We start from the raw sequence: 21,703 nt of genomic DNA on the forward strand, positions 1-21,703 counted from the left end.
CTCCCGGTATTTTTTTTGAAAGGGAAAAAAATTTAAAAAAAAAAAAAAAGCAAAAAAACAAAAAAAAAAAAAGGTCAATTTTACATTGTAGCCCACTTTAAAAAAAAAAAGAGTTGAAAACAGAGATATCATGCTCTGTTCGTTTTGATAGACAGACAATACCTAAGTGGATCTGAATTAATTAGAAGAAATAATGTGCTGAGGTGAGTAAATCAATGTTAGCACAGCCAGAGCGGCTTATCAGGTCACTGCTATAACAGTTAGCAGTTACATCAATTTTACTATATGCGTAATAAATGAGTTGCAACATGCATGCATGCAACAGAAATTTTTTAACTCGCCCTAAAAATCTGAGTGGGGAATAACAGTCCGTTAAATTGTGGGAACAGAAGTGACATCCATTCAGCGAACCTTTAATTAGCCATCTGCCTGCATGTCTCCAGCATTCGGTTTGACATCACTACGTCACCAATGCTTTACTTCAATACAATCAGCCAATCTAGAAAGGTAGAAAGAAACGCCGAGTTGCGGACCAAGGCGGTATGAGTCGGAATGAGAAGACAGAGACGACGTTTGGCGAAAACTGTAGATAAAAGTCAGGGTGAGACAAAAGAAATAAAAAAGCACGAGCTGTAACTAACAGACATCCCCAGATGTAGTCTGTTTGAATCAAAATGGGCGTGTCGAGCTGGCGGGAAGGCTCACTGCTGCTCCAATAATGAATGAAAAAAGCCAAACTAAGCTGTGCTGTGCACGTACTCCCAGTTAATTATGATGCAATTGCATGTCAGTCTCTGCTTCTCACTCCCTCCGCTTCCCATTCGCCCTTGTCTGCTGGTGAAACACATGAGCAAACCAGTGCCGAGGTTTAAAAAGACGCCTCAGGTCTCGGTCCGGTTTCATAGTGGCAGCATGTTGCTTGTTCACAACATTCAGATTTTCATTTTTGGCTCTAATATCAACAGATTAGACCATGCAGGCCTGCTGCGTGTCACTCGCGTCTCAGCAGCGGCTCGATCCGTCCCTGAGCCGTGACAGATCTAGAGTTTTGTTGATTGTTGATTATGTGTGGGATGTCAGAGTGTCAGAGCCGTAGGTTTCAGCTGAATACACAAGTAATGATGTACTATCATCATATTTTTATATCAGAAAAGCAAAAAAATACTTTCATGTTCGTGCATACAAGAATTCTTTTTTATTTATTTATTTTTTTTCAGTTTGAAGCAGCAGAGGAAGCTTAGATCCTTCCAAGTTTCCAGCAAGATGTTGCGTATCTCTATAAGTCTGTTGTTGAGAGTGTCATCTCCTCTGCCATCATCTGTTGGGGGAGGGGCGGGGGTTGATCATCATCAGAACCAGGGACTTCAATGGGCTAAACCACATCATGAAGAAGGCTAGTTTTGTCTTGGGGATTACTGTGGCACCTCTGGAGAGGATAGAGTAAATAAGGATTCTTCAGAAAAATCAAGAAAATTGTGGAGAACCCTGAGCATTCTCTTCATGATACTGTTACAGAAAAACAAAGAGTCTTCAGTCAGAGGCTTCTTCAAATTCATTGTTATACAGACTGCTCTAGGAGACACTTCCTACTCACTGCCATCACCATCTGCAACAATTCTTTGGAGAATCTTGAATAATATGAGTTACAACAACATTTAATTAATTTTCCTTTAAGTATTTTTCCATTTCGATTTCAATGCTGTTTGATGGTGGCATTTCAACCGTGAAGATGGCATACAGGCCTCCCTCACAGAAATCAAAATTTGTGATCTTATAGAAATAAAACTGTAGTCCATCATGTTTACTCATACATATTACAATTTTCTCCAAACTTCATCCAATTAGATTAAACTTGGCTTTAAATATAAAGGAGACACAAACAGTGTCATGACTAGGCCAACTTGCTAGGCGGTCTTCTCCTTGGGACTTTGGCGAAACTGTTTCCGATCACCTCCTTCCATAAATTTCCTTTTCTACATCCACTCATCAGTAGATCTTCAGGTTCAGTGACGGTACTGGTCCTGGCCTCTGAATAACTTCAGGCTTGTTGAAGTTATTCTAATTGTTGGATTCTCTGTCCTCAGCTCCAGCTCGGCCAGCTCCCAAACCTTCGTCTGCTACGAAGCTTCATCTCCATCGTCTCTTCGACTACGGCTTCAAGTTTCCTCTTGCTTTCCTTTAAACCTCTATAGCAGGGGTCCCCAAACTTTTTCCTGCGAGGGCCACATAGCTGTTCCTTTCTCTGGTCGGGGGCCGGTCTTAGTTTTTGGAGACAGAAACCTTAGAAAATTCTTGTCGACGGGAGTGGGGGGGAGGCGGCGGCGACACATTCGCGCTTTTAGATAGATTTTTACCCAGAATGCAAATGGAAAAAACCGTGAGTGAAACGGTGACTGGGACTGACTAGTATATATTCCATTGAGGGAAAGTTAGTTTCACATCTGCTCAAGAGCCCCCCTGGTGGTTGAAGAAAAATCCACATATAAACCAGAAAATACAATATATGAAAAAAAAACACTGAATGCTCTCTGGTACGAGGAGGCGGGCCGGATCTGGCATTGCTCAGGGGGCCGGACCAAATGACGTGGCGGCCGTAGTTTGGGGACCCCTGCTCTATAGTCTGGCGTTTGACTCCAACTCTGCTTTTGGTTCCCTCTTTCCAAGCACTTAAAAGCAGCACGGGTCAGGATTACAACATGACAATCTTCTCCAGCTATAACTTCAGGTTTTTGTTCACAGCAGCTACAGAAAATTCAGAATTTTTACCAAATTTAAACTAGTATGATGAAACATAATTTCAAGTACATGTTTTTGAATTTGAAATGATCTGCGCCCCTCCTTGTCCACTGGGCTTTCCTCTGAAATTTCAGGGTAAAATCAAATGCATCACCCCCATGCCAGTGTTAAAGGGTTGCTGTGAAATGAAGTGGATTATAGCAATCTCTCCCAACAAGAATCCCCGTTTTTATTTGCAATTCTCTGAGTCGCTTACTGGGTTCCCGTATCATTCTCTTCCATGTTGCTGTCTTGTTGTTAAGGCTTAATTGTCAACTCATTCCCTAAAGGAACGTTTCTTGCACACCATTAAGCAGTTATACCTTTAGTTCTATCTAAAATACTCACAAGTGTACAATAAACCTCAATGAAATAACTTCTACACCAACATAAAGGGATGCAAAAAAAAAACTTCCTCTACTTTGCAGCCTTACTTTAATACAGTGCATCTTATTAGTGCTGCTGTCTGTGTTGAGAAAACCTTTATTTTACTAGGTTGCAAGGAGAAGACATTACCTTCCACAGGATATGAAAAAATGAAGTTTTCTTTCCCTCTCTGTTCTGCGTAGTTAAGGTAGTTGTGTTTGTAATTAAGACAAGTGCAACACTGGGCAGTGTCTGGAGAATTTAACTAAACCGGAGTAGCTCTTTTCATCATATGCAGAATTTCAATGCAAACCCCATTGTGCTCTTTCCTGTCAGCAGATCAGAGGTAAGGGGGAATCATCAAACGGCGAATGTACATCAATAAGCTGCGTGCAATTATTCACCTACCCAAACTGGGGAAAAAACACAGGATGGAAAAAGCGCAAGCAAGCACCCAATATACCATTCACAAATGGATGCATGTCCACCCACATGAATTTAAAAGAGGTCCATTCTGTTATCACCCTGTTGGAGTGAGCGCTTCACTCTCCTGCTGCACAGACTCATTCTCTAAGGGCAAATGTGTACACACTGCTACATTTCATAGGACCCCTTAAAAAACAATAGGCAACACCGACATTATATCATGTTGCTTCTGGAATTAGTCTCCAAAATGTAAATGGGTCACTCTGCTTTTTCCTGTTGTTCCCCCATTCAAGGAAGGCTTTTGCCGTTTTGCTGAGTGGGCGTTTGGCAGTGTGTGTTTATTCCTGAGTGAGGGGGCTATCTTCTCCAGAGATCCAGGGAAAGCAATATTTTAGAAGTTTTCTTTTTTAATTCAAGGGGTTATCAATAAAGATCATCACTTCATTTCTGGGATGACCTCTGCGACATTTTAGGAGCAATTTCCAAAGCTCAGATTAAAAATACTGCCAAAGGAAATTAGGGGGGTAGGGGGGAGTTGTTTGTTTTCAGGTGTGCACTTTCTTCTAAATAGAGAATTTCAGGCATTCATGGCTGAGAGCATGCACCTGTAAGGCTGCTGTTCAGTTTGGCAGGCTTAAATGGTTGTTACACAATCTCAGTAATATGACCACATGTGTCAATAGCAAGGTAGCACCGCTACCTGATGCAAACATCACAAAAGGTGTGCAATAGAATGCATAACTCACCGAAAAACCATTGACTTTTTGTCGCCTCTCCTGCAATCCGTTTAGACTTTCGTCTGATAGCCGCTATGCAGATACCAAATATCTTTTTTTTCCTTCTTTTTTTTTTTGCATGCATGTATTCTGAGTTTAATTACCAGACTGATCTGACATTTTGCAAGCCCTTAATTAATCAGTGACGAGCCGCGTCTGGTCAAAGTGCCTGGCTCTCCAAGGAGAAGGACTGGCGCAGCACTGCAACAGCCCTACCGCAAAATACGATAAGAGCCCAACATTTGCACCCAGTCTTACTAAACATGATTTATAATGACCGAAGGGCGCAAAAACATGACAGAGACACCGTCTGAAATGAACACTGCTGCAACATGCACGGATGAAAAGCGGGGTTCAGTCCCCCCCTCAGTCTCACTGATGCGACTGTGTGTGTCCCCACTAACACCAGAGGAACGGGATGTTTCCATAAACTAGGTTACCTTCTAAGTGAGACATGGCAAACCCAGATGTTACCGCAAGTTAATGCAAGAAAAGTGCGACAAATATTTTCCAGTCAGAAAACAGAACACTGAGTATATCCTTAGTGAATAAATTACATTTTTCTTCCATTGCAGGCGTATTTGTCTCAAATCTTAACTCAGATCTTTTACCTCATGGGGTCCGTCATGTCTCTCTGAAATCACCCGCACGGTCCCGCTTCACAATTAAGATGCATGCTGCCGCCACAGGCGAAAGAGACTGCCGATACCCCAATGTCAAGCAGCCCGAAAGCAGCAGCAGCAGCAGCAGCAGATCGCTGTGCAGCTTCCGAAGCTTCCTCCGTTTTCCAGTCACGCACACCTGAGCCTCTTCTCCAAACACCTCTCTCCTTCAACACACCCCTCTGCTCCTCCTCTTTTCAGCACATCTCCCCTCATATTATCCCCCCCCCCTCTTACCCCTCTCCCTCCAGCTCTCCACGACCCCCTCTGCTGCTGCTCATATTCATTCAGCAGAGCTGCTTCTCTGAAGCATTCTTCTCCAAATTTTTTTTTTACAGCTCAGCTACAAACAGTCAGCTTTTAGCTTGCACCACTTTCCTGTCCCGTACAGACCCAGTGAGGTGTGAGTGTTCAGTGTTTTAGTTGGCTGTGCAGGTGTATACCTGGGGCATTTAGTTGGAGTAGAGTCTGGCCACTTTTAATCAAACATTGGGTCGATTTTTCAGTCTACAGGGTAACAAGGTTTCTAAATAATTGGTGATAAATGTGTTGTTTTCCATGTGAATGTGTGGGTCATCTCTGGGTACGCTACAGCTTCACAGCCCCAAAACATGTCTTAGTCACCCCAAACTGTCTTCAGGTGGAAGTGTCTCTATATTTCTGCCTTACATTTTCCCATTTGTCTCAGTCCTGTTGTATTAAATATGCCTACACCTGTATACATTTAGCATGTGTGGTTAGCAAGATAATCCCAAATGTGTTGGTTTGTTTTAGCCAAGCAGATCTTAGAGTGTGTATTGATTTCTTTGTAATGCTTACTATCTTATTTGGCACATATTGTATCATGGTGTATTTGAAAAACCATGAACTTACCTAAATATTCTGATGAGGTTGGAGCTTTCTCATCTAACCAAACTACAAAATCTAATATGACGCCTGCCGCTATAAAGTCCAGCAATAGCCTAAACAATAAACAATAAACTGCTTCAGATTGTTTATATTGTGTTAAATATAGACTTCATACTGCATGTTTAAAAGTGAATATGTTCTTCAAGTGTTACAATTACGCCTAAGTACATATTGAATTGCAATGGCCATCTCATTATCAGTATGTCCAATGGATCACTTCAGTTGAATATTTGGTAGGCTATGATATTTCAGCAGCTATGGCATAAAACTCTGCTCTCTGATAATTAATGTAGCACAATGAATAAGTTTTCACCATCCTTTATAACCACAACTGATATATTCCTTAGCAGTCAAGATCAGACAAAGTGGAGGGGATTCTGTGATGTTAGAAAAGAGAGTAGTGAGGAAAATTTAGTTTGCAACAATATTCAACAACAATATTGGCATCCAACGTTATCTTTGTTGTGAGGTAACTTAAGTCTGTCCATTCACAGTCTAGCTAATCCTTGCGGTGTTGTAATGGAGCCGGTGCCTTTCTCCAATGAAAGCCGCAGAGTACACTGACTCCACACACCAAATAGTCCAACAGTCTTGTTTATGGACTGGGGGAGTTATGTACATGGAGAGAACCCACACATGCACAAGGAGAACATGCAAACTCCAGGGCCAGATTTCGAACCCAGGGCCTTCTTGCTGCAAGGCAATACAGGGCAATAGCTGAGTGCAGAGTTTAATTAGCTAATGTCACAGTTTTTCCAAGTTTGAAGCTGGAACATAGTTCAGGCCAACCCATCCATCCATCCATTTTCCGTCACCCTTGTCCCTCAGTGGGGTCGGGAGGGGTGCTGGTGCCTATCTCCAGCTCACGTTCCAGGCGAGAGGTGGGGTACACCCTGGACAGGTCGCCAGTCTGTCGCAGGGCAACACAGAGACACACAGGACAAACAACCATGCACACACACACTCACACCTAGGGGCAATTTGGAAAGGCCAATTAACCTGACAGTCATGTTTTTGGACTGTGGGAGGAAACCGGAGAACCCGGAGAAAACCCACGCATGCACAGGGAGAACATGCAAACTCCATGCAGAAAGACTGAGGCCAGGAATCGAACCCAGAACCTTCTTGCTGCAAGGCGACAGCTCTACCAACTGCGCCACTGTGCAGCCCTCAGGCCAACCATGCACCTATATTTCAAATCTGTCTTCTGAAGTATGTGCAACAAACGCTGTTCACCATGAGACTGATTGTACAAAATGGTGTGAAACATTATTTGCAAGAATTTCTAATACTAAGACAGCAAGCAGCTGGTTTTCTAACTTAGTACTGGAACACTGATGATGTTGGGTGGGATGTTTATGCGACTTTATTCAAGTTAAAGTTAAATTAAGACAGATAAACAGCATAAATGATGTCGTCCTCTTTTCGCCTCTTCTAGAGTAACTTTATAGGTTATTATGAAAGAGAACATGGATAAACCGAAACTCTTCCTTGACACCATGGGCAGCCTGAAAAGATTGACTTTCCTGACGTTCGCTCCACCACAGCCATTGAAATGGTTCGTTTTTCTAAATGGTACCCAGCAGCACCTCAAGTAAAACATAACATTACTATAAAAATCAGCAGACTACTAAAAACAATGCAGCCACTTTTAAAAAGTTATGAGCTGACAAACAGTTTTTCACTAATAAAATCAGTGGAACTGAAATGTCAGTGTTGTTATTTTAGGTACGTCGGCCGAGTAAGATATAAAAAACTAATTTAACCCATAAGCAATTTTTGTATTGTTCAAAACAAATAATGATACAGGTGAGATGTTGGACACTGATTTCACACAGAGGGCTCCTTGGCACTCTGCACTGTGCCACTTATGGTACTGCATAAGAGGAGACGTTTTCGAAAACTCTCAGCCTTCTCTGTTGGTGATTTGTGAAGGGCCAGAGGCAGATTACACAGGGACTCATCTTTGTACCCTGATCACAGTGTTTATATGGAGTTTAGACTGCTGGCTGATCATATGCTACTATGGCTTGCCATAGAAACTGGTTGCAGTTATGACACATTTAAGTGCCTAATTTTGTCAATCAGAGCAGCTAATTTGATTTCTTTAATAGGCTGTGTCAAATTTTGTTATACAAGATATCAGTCGATATTAGGATACCAGCAAGCAGAACAAAAATCAAAGCCTTCATTGTTTCTTTTTCTCAGCTGTGTCTTTTGCTTATGATTTCTTGATTTTTCAATTTTTTAATGCCTTCTATAAAAGAGGTGGATGTCAGCTTATTATGCTGTAATTGCCCGTTTATGTGCGTTTAATCAGATGTTTCGGATCAAGATAGACTGAGTGTATCTCTTTCTTCTCACAGATGAGACAGGCTCCAGAGGTGACTCCATGGGCTGAGATGACGACGCAGAGGAGGAGATCGATTAACATTTGAAGTTTCAATGCGGTCGCATGAGAGTAAAAGAGCCATTAACCTATACGGATTTGTTTGGCATCCAGCTACAGAGCCACAGAGATTAAATCATTAATGATAAAGAAGTCAATGCAAATCTAATGGAAGCATCTCACTATGGTCTCCATTATGCAATGACAACACAGAAGCTGCCAGACACAACAAGCTTCTTGAGACTCTAAGAAAATTAGTGTTTCAAATATATTCTTTTCAGATCCTACGAATGCAAAATATATGACTGTTTCTATAATATTTTTTTCATCTTTTCTTGCTTTTTGTGCGAAAGAAAGCCAGAAGTGTGGCTTGACCTCCACTGTGGCTAAATATGCAGACAATAAGATTTCAGAAACAGTTTTGTCTGAAAATACAATTACAAACTGCAGCTTAATGTTGCTCATAAATTTATGGATCAGGTATTGGCTCTAAACAACATTTTCAAATTGCAATTGTTGGGGCTTTTTTTTTTTTTTAGATTTTTGTTTTCCTTTTGCAAAGAAATATTCCCAAAGGTGTCCAAGAAACAGAGAGTTATCTGGAAATACTTACATCTCTGAAATGCATGATGAGTTGCTTGGACTAGGTCACCTAAATGCGTGTAAAATGTTGTTTTCAACTGTGCATACCAAATAAAAGAAGTTAAGAGTCACATACCTCAGCTTGCAGGGGTGAATACTCCCACAGAAACACAGCATCCCTCACCAGTGCATCACGGCATCATGCTCACTGTGGTTAATCTACTTTTTCACTATGGCAACAAATGAACACCCCTCCTCTCTCTCTCTCTCTCTCTCTATAACTCTCTCTGTCTGTCTCTATCTTTTCTGTCTCGCTTCCTCTCTGCTCCAATGAGGAGGCTTTGTCCGTCACAGGTCTCCCACCATCTCTCTGTTTGCTGTCTGTCTCTCCTTCTCTATCTCACATCACACCTACCTCCACGATGCCATCTGGAGATGCATACTGGTACAGTAAAGCCCGGGGAGAGATCCAAAGAGAGATGGAGATGGGTCTACGGGATACATGCGGGGGGCAGGTTTAGAGCTTGGCTATGACAAGGCTTGGATTAATTTGTCTGCCAAATGCACTTGGGATTAGTGAACCATTAAAAGAGCATGGCATATATGCGTACACATACACAGCTGTGCATTTTTAGACACTGCCTTGTCGTGCAAACACATGAAGGTTGGACATAGTGGTAACCTTAAGCTGATCTCTGTTCTATGTTTTCTTACAATTATGGGTCGTTTTAAAACAAGAAAGCCATCAGACTGTCAATAGTTCACTTGCAAACTGTCTGTATGCCTCACACAAATGTGCCCTTGTGCTTCCACATGTAGAAACAAAATATATTTAATGTATATTCAGCTTTTTAAGAACAACAGACACAACTGGCTCACAGACCAACTAAGAATATCTCCGGAGTTCCAGACTGTCAGACTTCTTTTTCTGCAAAAGACCAGCTTATAGGTTCTCATTCAAACTCTAGTTCTGCTCAGAAGAAGAAGAAAAAAGCAATTTCTGTGTACAGTAAACCAGAACATTTCAACAGTAATGTAAAGTCAATTTCTTACAGCCCAGTAGATGGGTTACTGCAGAGTAAGATACATCAGTAAAAAAAAAAAAGCCTTAAAACTTAAAAAAAATAATAACAGAAAAAAGTTATTAATTGAATCAATAGAAATAGTAAAACTTTGTAGTGTTTATAAGAACTTGGCATTAACAAGATCAGAATATTCACTTTGGATTCAAGGAGGTTTCTATGATGCATGAATTTAAACACTGACAGAATCTCAATGGAGCTGAACAGAAAGTAAAAGGGCTGCAGAGATTTAAGCACAAAACTAAATGATTTTAAGCGACAGTGTCTATGACGACCTTCAGGTCCAGTGAAAATTGTTCTGATCATTCTTGGAATTTCAGTAAAATGTAGAGCAGAACTTGGATCAGATGAAGAAAAGAAAAGAAACATATAAGCATACTGAGTGACTGTAAAGGGATTCTGCTCAACAGAGAATCAGCCATCAATTTCTACACCTGTTTAATCCTTGCAGGATTATAAGGGGGTAGTGCTCATCTCCAGCGGTCATTGGGTGAAAGCCTGGGCACACCCTGAACATGTTGTCAAAAGTTAAAACAAAGCCATACAACCAGGTACATGTCACTGAGAGCTAAGGACAACTTAGACATGCAAGGTAGGGGTCCCCGAGGACCGGTATTGGGAAACACTGGTCAAAAACCATTCATGAACAGGAAATTGGCCACTCTAAATTGGTCTTGTGACCATGAAAATATGTCGGATTACCCAGAGAAAATCTATTATGCATGGGAAGAATAAGAAAAAACAAAGTAAATCTTATGTGCTTATTTGTTTTGTTTGGGATCAATAATATATCTTGCTTGAAATCTGAATTTAAATTACATGACAGGGTTTCCCTTCCAAGCCAATTCAGATTTTTTTGTTTGTTCAAATCACCCATAATTGTAGTGATTTCACAAAAAATTGGAACATTTTGCTTCGACCCAGTCGCATGGCTTCAGACAAAACATAACCAAGCAAAGAAAGCAATATCTTCACATAACTGTTTTTTCTGTCTCAACAATTGCCATAAAAATTCATTTATGCATTTATTGCGTAAATGCAAAAATGCATAAAAGTAGATAATGGGGGCAGTAAGTCCAGGATGAAAGTCCGGACATGTCTCTCACACAAACACAATGTAATCTTTTGTTCCCATCTTAGAGAATATGAAGGGAGCCTTTATTTTAGGTCATGATGTTAGATGCAGGTCGAACTTAATTTTCTTCCACCCCAACAGAGTAGAGCAGTGTCCAGTGTCCACATTACACTACATAAGGACCCAGTCTGTCCATCCATCTCCCACTCCATCCTTCCATCAATAGTGTGAAAGACACCAGAAGAGACTGGAACTCCTTTGCCTGAGGCAAAGAACAACAACGCTCCAGAACATCACCTGCTTTCACAGGTGAGAACTACTGTCTCGGACATGGACAAGCTAACTCTCGTCCTAGCCATTTTACACATCACAAACCACTCCATTGGACATCTAAGGTCGTGTACTGAAAACACCGAAGAACAAAGATCAGGCTCAGAGGCTCCTCTTTCACATAACATTTACAAACGTCATGAACTCAGAAAGATGAATTGTCTCCGACGTGCGTCTGGCCAGTCATAGCTCAAAAGGAGGCGGCGATATTACACTCAGCTGTGAGCTTTCAGAAGCTATGCCAGCAGCGCGGCACAACAAGATATGTCGTGAAGCATTGACATCAGCACTGTGCATAAGATCATTTTTGAAAGTGTCCACATAATGTTCTTAAATAAAATAAAAATAATAATGAACAATTACAGTGGTTTAACCAAGAACACACTGGTAAAAGGCAAATAATTTCTGAGTCTTCTTTGTGCTTTTAAACCCCAGCAGCTGGCTGGACACACAAACCAATCATCACTCCTTCAACTGGTGAAGCTAACTTGCCCCTGTTAGAGTCCGGTGACGTAGGACTGTCACTACCTCACTTGGCAAGGTCCATTCACAAAGCAATTGGAAACGGCAAAAAGACAAGCTCAGAATTGTGAAAATAATGAGAACGCAGCTCTTGCTGAGGTTAAACAATGACTGGATAAACCTTAAAAGCTTCCCTGGCACCTCACTGCACCTCCACCAAATGTCTCGAGAGACACATTAATCTTCCCCAGACATAAGATTTATTTCTATCTGTTTCTGTAATTCAAACTGTTTTATGTTTATGTGCTTGTGCTTTTTGTATCATTTGTGCCGAGATGGGTTGTGAGCCAATCCTTTCCTATCAAAACCCACAACTGTTCAAGTATTTAGTTTGTGCATCATTTAGCTTTGCTCTTTTTGATCTAGAATTTTTTTTAAATGGTTGAATAGCTATTTTTAAATAATTTAGTCCTAAGTAATACCAACAGCAGACTACTCATTATGTTACCATCCATCCATCCACTGTCTATAGCCGCTTGTCCATGTAGGATCACAATCAGGGCTGGTGCCAAACTCCAGAGGCGTGGTGTGACTTGAACAGGGTGCCAGTCCATCGCAGGCTTTTCCTTTTTTATGTTTTTATAATTTTATCAACATAAGCCTGTTGTAAGGGAGAACACTGACTGCAAGCAGATACATCTGGCAGCGGCCCCCTTCATCCATTGATTCAAATTATGTCATGCATTAAGAGGTGACTGATGACCAAAAGACCACAACAGGGTTAGTGATCACTTGAATGCACCATTTAAAAAGGAATCGACTGCCAATAATGGCTTACAGGATCACTATGAATCATAAATCACTGCATACCAGATGTGAGCTGGAGACTAAGCTGCTCTTAAAACACATTTGGACTTAAAATTTGAGCTTCTAGAGGCTCCATCTTCTGATTTTAGGATGTAATTTAATCCCCCTGTATTTTTTTATGCCTTTTACCATAAAGTAATACTGGCCTTTAGTACCAGGCCTTCACAAAACAAAAATAAAAAAAAAACAACAACAAATATTTTCACTCATATTTTTCACTTACATCACAGTTCATGCAAACCTTAAAGAACTCTCTTGCCGTATTACATCATCCCACTGATATTGCAAATGACCTTAGGATCACTTTTCATGGTAAACCGTTGTTTTTGTAAAGCAGAAAATCAGCAATCAAGTTGCCTCATGCTCATAAGCAGACACACACCCCCACACCCCCCCCCACCCACCCCCCCCCCCCCACACACACACACACACAAACATAATGGCAAGCAGAGTACCAAAAAAGGGACTCGTGAGACTTCAGTAGTGAAAATTAGTATCAATAATTGAATTACAATTGATCAAACTGAGACAATTGAATCTCATGTAATAGAGTGTAGCATGTCAAATGATGTGGGGATTGGGATATAATGACAGCTGATGGAAATCATCCTATTATAACAGAATATGAGCGTAATCTGACACTGACACTGTTAGGCAGAGTTTGTGGGGCATGTGGGAGGGGAGAAAATAGCAACAGTTCCCCCTGGTTGGAGGAAAATGAGATTACAGTGACAGAATAAACGCTACAAGAAATAACCCAACACCTGCACTCCTTATGTTTGCATAATCATAATCAGTGTGTGCATCAGAGTGTCCTCGGCAGACGTGCAACATCCATCGGATAAAATATTCTTATTCCCACACTCCTCCACAAATCGCAGAACAAGAGACTCCGTGTCATTCAGCAAATCAATTATTCAATGGCATTTCTGGATAACAGTGGATGCCCACAGTTGCCATAGACACGCAGCTGATCTACAGGTTTGACACTTTTCTGTGATATTTTCCCTCTAAGTGGGACAAATAGAGAATTAAAAACATCAGCTTAACGCCAGCAGAGAAGCGAGGACGTCAGTTATAAAAGACTCAGTCTAATTTAAACGCTTCCTGCCTCACAGACCACATGAAGATTGGGTTTTAATGATGCCCATTTGTCTCATGGTAACTAGACAAGTTTGTGATATTGTGATAAAGACTATCACATTGATTTCCTGTTTCCAATACAATAAAATTAAGGTAGAAGTCAAACAAACACATCCCCTGTTATATTTTATTTACCAGAATCTGGTTGCCTTCTTACACACCACAGCTCAAAATAAAATAACTTATGGAAATTAATTTATTATAAAATTACTGACAGGTTTCTCCCTGCAGGCTAAGTATTCAGAATACCATGTAGACTGTTATTACTAGTGGTATTTTTGGCAACTTTTAAAGAGTTTAAAAGAGCTTGTCCTCCACATCACTGCAGGCTGCTGTGACGTCTGGGTGCATCCAAACAAAAAGCAGCCTTGGTGTTCACTGTCAGCGCAGGCTGACAAGCTGTCACAGTGTCTCCGACTACCTGAGCGCTCCGATAACACGCTCAGCACATAGACTGGGGACGCTGCAGCTGTGTATTAATTCTACCCTGCAGGAAGAAAGTGATAACCTGGGGAAAAGTAATTTTTTTTTTGGGGGGGAGGGGTTTTGCTATTGCTTTATTTCTTATTGAGAAATATGTGGTGTGTGGAGTTAATTTGACATTTTGTTTCTTAAAAGATTAAAAATCACCACTGGACTTTTTTCTAAATACAAATGAGGCACATAAAAGTCAGCAGGTTATGACCCTTAAGCCCTTTTAAGAGTGTGCGGTCACAAGCGCTTAACCAATCTGCGACAGCGCATTTAGTGGTCGAAGTGCTCAGGTCATTTATGTAACTATGCATTTAATAAAAATAAACCAATAGATAGGTGGATGAAAGAGGAATGTCAGTATTGACTGTAGAATGTGTTTTATGTTATCAGTAAGGAACTAGTTCAGTACTTTTAATATAATGTTGTAAATAATGTCATTGGAAATAATAAAATGTTGTAATGGTTTAATGTTATTTCCTCATCAAAAACACACATGTAGTGTTGCTTTGATTCTTTTATACATATTTGAGAAATGCTTGAATCTCCCACAGCAGCCATTCAGGGAGGCCTAAACATGTCTTACTGTGTCAGAAAGAGCAGGAGCTTCATGAAGGGATAGAAGCCCATTTCAAGGCAGCAAAGTAAAGAAAAAGTAGGTTATTTCTCCATATACAGCATTTTTATAACTGAAGATAACACTTGATTTTTGTGCTATAAAATTGCTTGTAAAATTCATAATACCACCCTTTTTAAAGGATTTTCTCACAGATTTTATTGTTTCCAGCTAGAACAGACAAATCAACATTTTTTCTTCTTGCAGCCAAACATTGGTCTGTGTTGACTCCACGTATGCAGCTAAAGGGGTCAAAGTTTAATATGCAAAATGAATCTTGTGCTGTTATCAGTAGTTTGGTCCCTTTTTTTTTTTTTTCGTCATTTCTTACATTACCTCATTACACCAGAGGTGATTGGGTGCAAATAATTCACGCAGGATTCCCTCCATACAAACAGCTCATACTGCCCTCTTGTGTGTGGCTGAAGAATAGGAATATTGAAATATTAACTCTACTGGCATCATCTGGCGTCTGGAATATTCAGGAGTCGCTGGTCTGAATCGCAGTAAACTCCACAGGCTTATATAAGGTGAAATTCCTTGCAAGTTCAAAGAAATACACAGCGTATCTGTACTCGGCTCTCTCATAGGAACCCTGAGGGCGGGTTTATCCTGTGACGGTCATTCCTGTGTGCTCTACTGCGTTCCTGCAGCCAGTTAAGCTGCATCCCGTGCCTGACCACAGCAGCATGTGAGCGGCTTGTGATCCTGGAGTTTGCGCAGATAATTCTGGGGTCTGTAGTGGGCATGTGGGACCTGAGGAGTTGGAGCATGTGGGGAGGAAATATCTGACTCTCTCCTCCTAGAAGTTTCTACCTATGGCGTGTTGATTCCTCACGTACCACATGGTGGAAGAGATGCAGAGAGGGTCTCTGAGTTTTTAATTGCACAACTTACTCTGTTGTCTTATGTAACACTGGAAAATTGCCCAGATATTTTAATACATACTTTAAAGAGTAAGTTTTACTAAAAATAAATAAATTCCTCCATTTGTCAAAATGTGTTGATTAAAGTTGGCAACAATTGCAGGAGCAGCTGAAGCAGGGAGTTGATTATGAATATTTTAATGAAAAATTAAGAATAAAACTTACAAATGTCACAGGGAGCCAGAGCCAAACAAAAACAGGAATCCAACATAAAAGAACAGCTGGGACTCTACAGGGAAGTAACAGGGAGAAAACCAGAGGTTACAGGTGTGAAAGGAGAGAGAGAGAGAGAGAGAGAGCAGGTGAAGGACTAGAAAATAAAACTAACTAGATCTAACAAACCAAACTAGACACAACAAATAAAAACTGGAATCAATAAGAAAGTACTGAACTAAAGTAAAAACTGAAACAAAGCTGATCAAATGAAAATAAGAAACTATAAGGAACACAGAAATAAACAAACCCTAAAACAACTTAAACAGCCAAAGATCCTGACATGATAAGAACAAAATGCAATAACTGTTGTTAAGGTAGCTGTTCAGTTGGAAAGCCACAGATAAAATATTTGTAAGCCTCTTGCAGCAGGATGGCTACAAGGCTAATAATCAACTTGTTGGACTTATTGCTGTTGTAAGAGCAGAACAACAAAAAGGTTGCATTTCTGTGCAACAAGAAAATGTATTCAAACACTACAACTAAATTTAGCAAGTGTTGGTTTAGCTTTTACTGTATGAAAATAACAAAAAGATTGTGAATAACATTAGTGGCTGCATTAAACAATAATTTACTTTTCTGAATCAGGAAATGTTTCTTTTGCTTAAGTGAAATACTGAAGTGCCATAGCAGTTATTTATGTATTAAACTTAATGTGTCCTTGTCTTTCCAGTGCATTTTCTGTTCCACAGTCAAAGCTGGTGTTTTTATTTCCCTCACTGTAAAATACCAACGGCACTAACACTCTGTATCATGTCTGTATGAATTGCTGTTGTCATTTTCAATAAGATCACTTGTCACTGTGCAGAGGAATATCAAGCCTCGGTACCTGCTTGTTTCATTTATTTGGCGAGAGATGCTCATTCGTTGAATCACTGCAGAGGATGAAGCATCCAGAGGAAAATGGAGTCGTACTAAATTAAATAGATTTGATTTAGAAAAGTTGATGATACTAAGCTGACTTGCATTTTTATTTTCTTGCTTTCTCTGCCCTTGATGAAGTTTGATGAAAACTGATCATTTTTTTCTGAACTACTGAAAGAGGAGTCTGGAAGAGAAAACATGAGATTAAAAAAAAAGACATTTGGATTGTTTTATCTACAAATTTCAGGACAAAGATTCCACAAAGCCTGCAATCAAAACTGTTTTCTTTTTTTAAACAAAAATGTTAATATTTGGATCAAATGAGAAATGCTGTTTTCCTTTTGCAAATATTATTCAATTTGCGTAAATTCTTGGAAATATAGCACAACTATTTGCCACACATTCTTAATTGGATTTAGGGCCAAAACTCAATAAAACCCTGCAAATGTTGGGGTCAAATCAGCACGGGTTCTAATTCTGATTAGAGTAAAACATCAGTTTTCCACTTTCATATCTTTACTCAGTTCTTCCTCTCACTTTCAGAGGGAGACATTGATTTTTGTCATGCGTAAATTTCTGCCCTTGAGGGTTTTTTTGGGGGGGTGGTTGATGGGTTGGGGCCTGCAATGGTGTGTACATAACCACAAAACCTCCCTCTTCTGCCTGAGGTAGGAAAGGGTGAGGTCAGCTGGTCTCCAGACAAAGTGAAAAAAGGAATCAAGAGCATTATCTTGAGCATGTGATGCTCGTCATAATCTGTGTGTGTGAGTGAATGCAGGAAATTGCACACTTTCTTCTGAGGACGGCCCCCAAAACGGCTGAACGAGTAGGCAGAAACCAGGGGAGAGCCGCCTGGGTGTGTGAAAGAGAAGGTCGACGGAGGTTTAGAAGCTGCTTAGATGGTAGGTTACAAGATCCAAGTTTAACATAATGATTCTAAAATATTCTGCATTTGTACAATTGATTGCTGAGGTATTCTACGGATGTAATTCCAATATCTAGAAGAGACTTCTTGCCACTCAATCTTCTAAGCAGTTCTTCCTTTCTGTGTTTGTCAGCAGAGGTTTGGAACGTAACAGGTTCTGTTTCTGTGAAATATCGCCACAGTGTTTGGAGACCAAAGTAACTCTTCAGCATGAAGAACCTGCTTGAGTCTGTTGTCCTTTTTCACCTAATGGGGGTGTGTTCGTCCCAGTTTCCTCGCCCGTGTGCCAACTCCGAGGGGCTGCGAACTAAAGAATGCTGTCCAGTTTGGGAAGGAGACGGCTCGGCTTGCGGAGCTCTGTCGGGCCGCGGGTTCTGCACCGAGGTGCTGGTCTCAGATGAGCCCAACGGGCCACAGTACCCACACACTGGGATTGATGACAGAGAGCGCTGGCCTTTGGCTTTCTTCAACCGTACGTGTCGCTGTGCCGGAAACTACGGGGGGTTTAACTGTGGAGAGTGCAGGTTTGGGTACTGGGGTGGAAACTGTGCTCAGTACAGGGAATCAGTGCGGCGGAACATCATGACCATGTCAACTGCAGAGCAGCAGAAATTCATCTCTTACCTCAACCTGGCTAAAAACACCATCAGCCCTGACTATGTCATCTCCACAGCAACAAGAGCAGAGATGGGAGAAAATGGCGAGAACCCCATGTTCTCTGACATCAACACCTACGATCTGTTTGTCTGGATACACTACTATGTCTCCAGAGACACCTTCCTGGGGGGGCCAGGGAACGTCTGGAGAGACATCGACTTTGCCCATGAATCTGCAGCGTTCCTGCCCTGGCACAGAGTCTTTCTGCTTCACTGGGAGAATGAGATAAGGAAAATTACAGGGGATTTTAACTTCACCATCCCATACTGGGACTGGAGAAATGCCCAGTCTTGTGAAGTGTGCACCGACGCTCTCATGGGCGGACGCAACTCCCTCAATCCCAACCTCATCAGCCCTGCTTCTGTCTTCTCCTCATGGAAGGTAGGAAAATATGTCTTTCTCTGGCTCCATTTATATTTAAACAACTACAGATTTAAAGTCTTTTCTCATTTTTATATCACACAGATTTTGTTTTTTGTTTTTTACTAACTGTAGATTTTTTTTTTTTAATGATACAGTTTATTGAGTTTTATGCTCAGTTAATGGGTGAAGCCTAGAAATGCTGAATTCAAAACATTTGTTGCTGCACCTGCCATTGGATCGAAGCATTACTCATTTCTTGTCTTGAAGAATTTCGCTTTCTGCTTGCTTTGCCATTAATAAAAATCCTAAACATTTTGCTGCTTAGGGGATATCTGCAACTCTTAACCTGACAGCTCCAGTTTTAGATTTAAAGACTCTTCACTGACATTGTTTTAAGAAGCATTTGTGTTTGTACATCTTGCGGTGAAGGTAATCTGCTCGCAGCCCGAGGAGTACAACAACCGAGAAGTCCTGTGCAATACCACTGGGGAGGGTCCACTGTTGCGTAATCCTGGTAACCACGATAGAAACCGCGTGCCGAGACTTCCTACAACAGCCGATGTGGACTTTGCTGTAGGCCTACCTGAGTATGAGACGGGAAACATGGACCGTTTTGCCAACATGAGCTTTAGAAACGTCCTGGAGGGTAAACATACAAAAAAAATTTCCCTGTACACTCCTGTGAGTTAAACAGCTACTCTAAACGCCTGCTACATTACTTTTTATGAAAAGGTAGAGCAATATTTCAACCACAACATATTTATCTTCAAACAATGAAAGAGCTACTTCCGATTCCATGTAAAACAAACAGAAATGTTAAGAAATACAGTTTGTGTAATAAGAAGCAGATGGTTAAAATATGTATTGAATCGAAAAGCACTTACTTTTTTTTTTTTGTCTTATTGCACTGTGGTCAAATTTAAATACTTTGGCAATGCAAATTACATCCGACTTTGAAAGAGTACGACCTTTGAGCATCAATTTAATTTTGACATTGTAATTTGCATGTTCTAAATTCCCCTAGATATATTCTGATCTCTACTGTCCATTTTATTTTGTTCCTGTGTGTTTTTTGCTTTAAATAAAGTTGTAGTGAGGAAAACAAGAGAGAACATGAGGAGAGAAAGCAAAACTACTTCGTAAATAGTGGTTTCCACCCACTTCAAAAATAAAAGCATAGCTATACATGTCTAAATACTTGAAGACTTCTTAAAGCTTTCTGCAAATTCAAATTCTTAGATTAAGTCCAAATTTTTTCTCAAAGCGCCCCAGTGCAGCCAAAACAGTCAATAACCATAAGCATCAACACAAATGTTGAACTTTACTCAACTGAAAGTTTATAAAACAGCCAGAAACAATAATTTAGGTGAAACTCAGTAGCTAAACATTATCAAAAATAGCACCATTAGCTAAAGTGTGCAACTCGGATATCCCACTCTATATTCAGGCTGACTGTTTGCTGTAGAAAATAAGTTTCTGTTGCAGGATTTGCCAGCCCAGAGACTGGCCAAGCAGTACCAGGCCAGAGCACCATGCACAACTCCCTGCATGTCTTTATGAACGGCTCCATGTCCAACGTCCAGGGTTCAGCCAATGACCCCATATTCCTGTTACACCATGCTTTCATTGACAGGTAACCTGTGGTGTTTACATACAAACTGGATGTAAAATTGCTCACAATAACCTAATTAAACAATCCGCTGCATTTTCTTTATTTCGCGTCTTACTTTTCGTCCTTCACAGCATCTTTGAGCGCTGGCTCAGGACCCACCAGCCTCTCAGGAGCAGCTACCCACAAGCAAATGCCCCTATTGGACACAACGACGGATACTATATGATACCTTTCCTTCCACTCTACAGAAACGGAGACTACTTCCTGTCCAACAAGGTGCTAGGATATGAGTATGCTTATCTGTTAGATCCAGGTCAGTGCATAATTTCAAACGCGTCCAGTAAATGTGTTTTCCTGCAGCTATTTGTCCTCTACTTGCATCTTGTCCACTCTGCATCTCCACAGGCCAGAGGTTTGTGCAAGAGTTTGTGACCCCCTACCTGGAGCAGGCCAAAGAAATCTGGCAGTGGCTGCTTGGGGCCGGGATCCTGGGGGCTTTGATTGCTTCGATTTTTGCCGTTCTGGTAGTCTTCGCAAGAAGGAGGTGGAAGAGGAGTCAGAGAAGGAAGAGGGCGTCGAGTTATGGAGAGAGGCAGCCACTACTACAGAGCAGCTCAGAGGAAGGATCGTCGTCGTATCAAACCACTCTTTAACAAAAACAGCACAAATAGCTGCATATGAATGTTCAAACTATGTTCAGGGTACTTCCATTTCAAAAAGGCCAATGGGATGCAAAACAAAGCAAATAATTACAATGAATCAGGTAATAGATTCAGTTACAGATCAACCAGTGAAATCTCATCAAGGAGAACAAAACATGTTTTTCACGTCACCTGAAGTATGTGAGCAGTTTGATTTCCAGTAACTTGAACAGAACTATTATTTACCTCTCATTTTACGACACTTTAAGAGTAATTCTAATTACATGGGACATGTAAACTTTAAGTTTGCCAAATTAGGCAGAGTTTAAATACTGTAAAATTCCACTGCTGTTAAACTCGTGACCTCGAAGCGTCTCAGAGGAACTCCAAGTTACTCCTGGTCAAAATTATTGCCGTCCACAGACAGTGAGTCATGTAATCATGCAGCTCTGCACTCATCTCATGAATAAATATGAACCTGTGTTTTGTGAGTTCACAATGGTGCTTAAATAATCCAGTGTAAATATGCAAATAAAAGGCAAATAAAGTGTTACATTAATACCCAAACGTA

General features: G+C 40.8%; 2 protein-coding genes across 5 annotated transcripts in view; one reads left to right on the forward strand and one right to left on the reverse strand.

The window, feature by feature from the left end:
* grm5b (glutamate receptor, metabotropic 5b) overlaps positions 1-9,127 on the reverse strand; it is a 76,508-nt gene extending 67,381 nt beyond the window's left edge. Inside the window, exon 1 of one of the 3 annotated variants that reach the window (XM_015050999.1) lies at positions 9,022-9,127. The gene's annotated coding sequence lies outside the window, so the exon portion shown is untranslated. The other 2 variants (XM_015050997.1, XM_015051000.1) reach the window with 2 other exon arrangements.
* Positions 9,128-16,036: 6,909 nt separating this feature from the next.
* On the forward strand, positions 16,037-21,699 carry tyr (tyrosinase). Of its 2 annotated transcripts, none has more exons than XM_015051004.1 (6): positions 16,037-17,836; positions 17,993-18,897; positions 19,309-19,525; positions 20,365-20,512; positions 20,623-20,804; positions 20,897-21,699. In XM_015051004.1, exons 2-6 carry the CDS (start codon positions 18,070-18,072, stop codon positions 21,142-21,144), a joined length of 1,623 nt encoding a protein of 540 aa, XP_014906490.1. In that variant the 5' UTR covers positions 16,037-17,836; positions 17,993-18,069; the 3' UTR covers positions 21,145-21,699. The 2 variants fall into 2 exon arrangements, with proteins under 2 accessions (XP_014906490.1, XP_014906489.1); XM_015051003.1 differs by having other exon boundaries at positions 17,996-18,897.
* The last annotated feature ends 4 nt before the right edge of the window (positions 21,700-21,703 follow it).

This window comes from Poecilia latipinna, unplaced genomic scaffold (assembly GCF_001443285.1).
Source record: "Poecilia latipinna isolate Pla-1442-1.1 unplaced genomic scaffold, P_latipinna-1.0 Scaffold1023, whole genome shotgun sequence".
Classification (NCBI taxonomy): Eukaryota; Metazoa; Chordata; class Actinopteri; order Cyprinodontiformes; family Poeciliidae; genus Poecilia; species Poecilia latipinna.

What these genes read in the sequence shown, in the direction of transcription:
- tyr (XM_015051004.1), top strand. Translation starts at nt 18,070, where the DNA reads ATGAAGAACCTGCTTGAGTCTGTTGTCCTTTTTCACCTAATGGGGGTG. An exon ending in CTGTCTTCTCCTCATGGAAG is followed by an intron (nt 18,898 to 19,308) that starts GTAGGAAAATAT and finishes CTTGCGGTGAAG; the next exon opens with GTAATCTGCTCGCAGCCCGA. An exon ending in CTTTAGAAACGTCCTGGAGG is followed by an intron (nt 19,526 to 20,364) that starts GTAAACATACAA and finishes TTTCTGTTGCAG; the next exon opens with GATTTGCCAGCCCAGAGACT.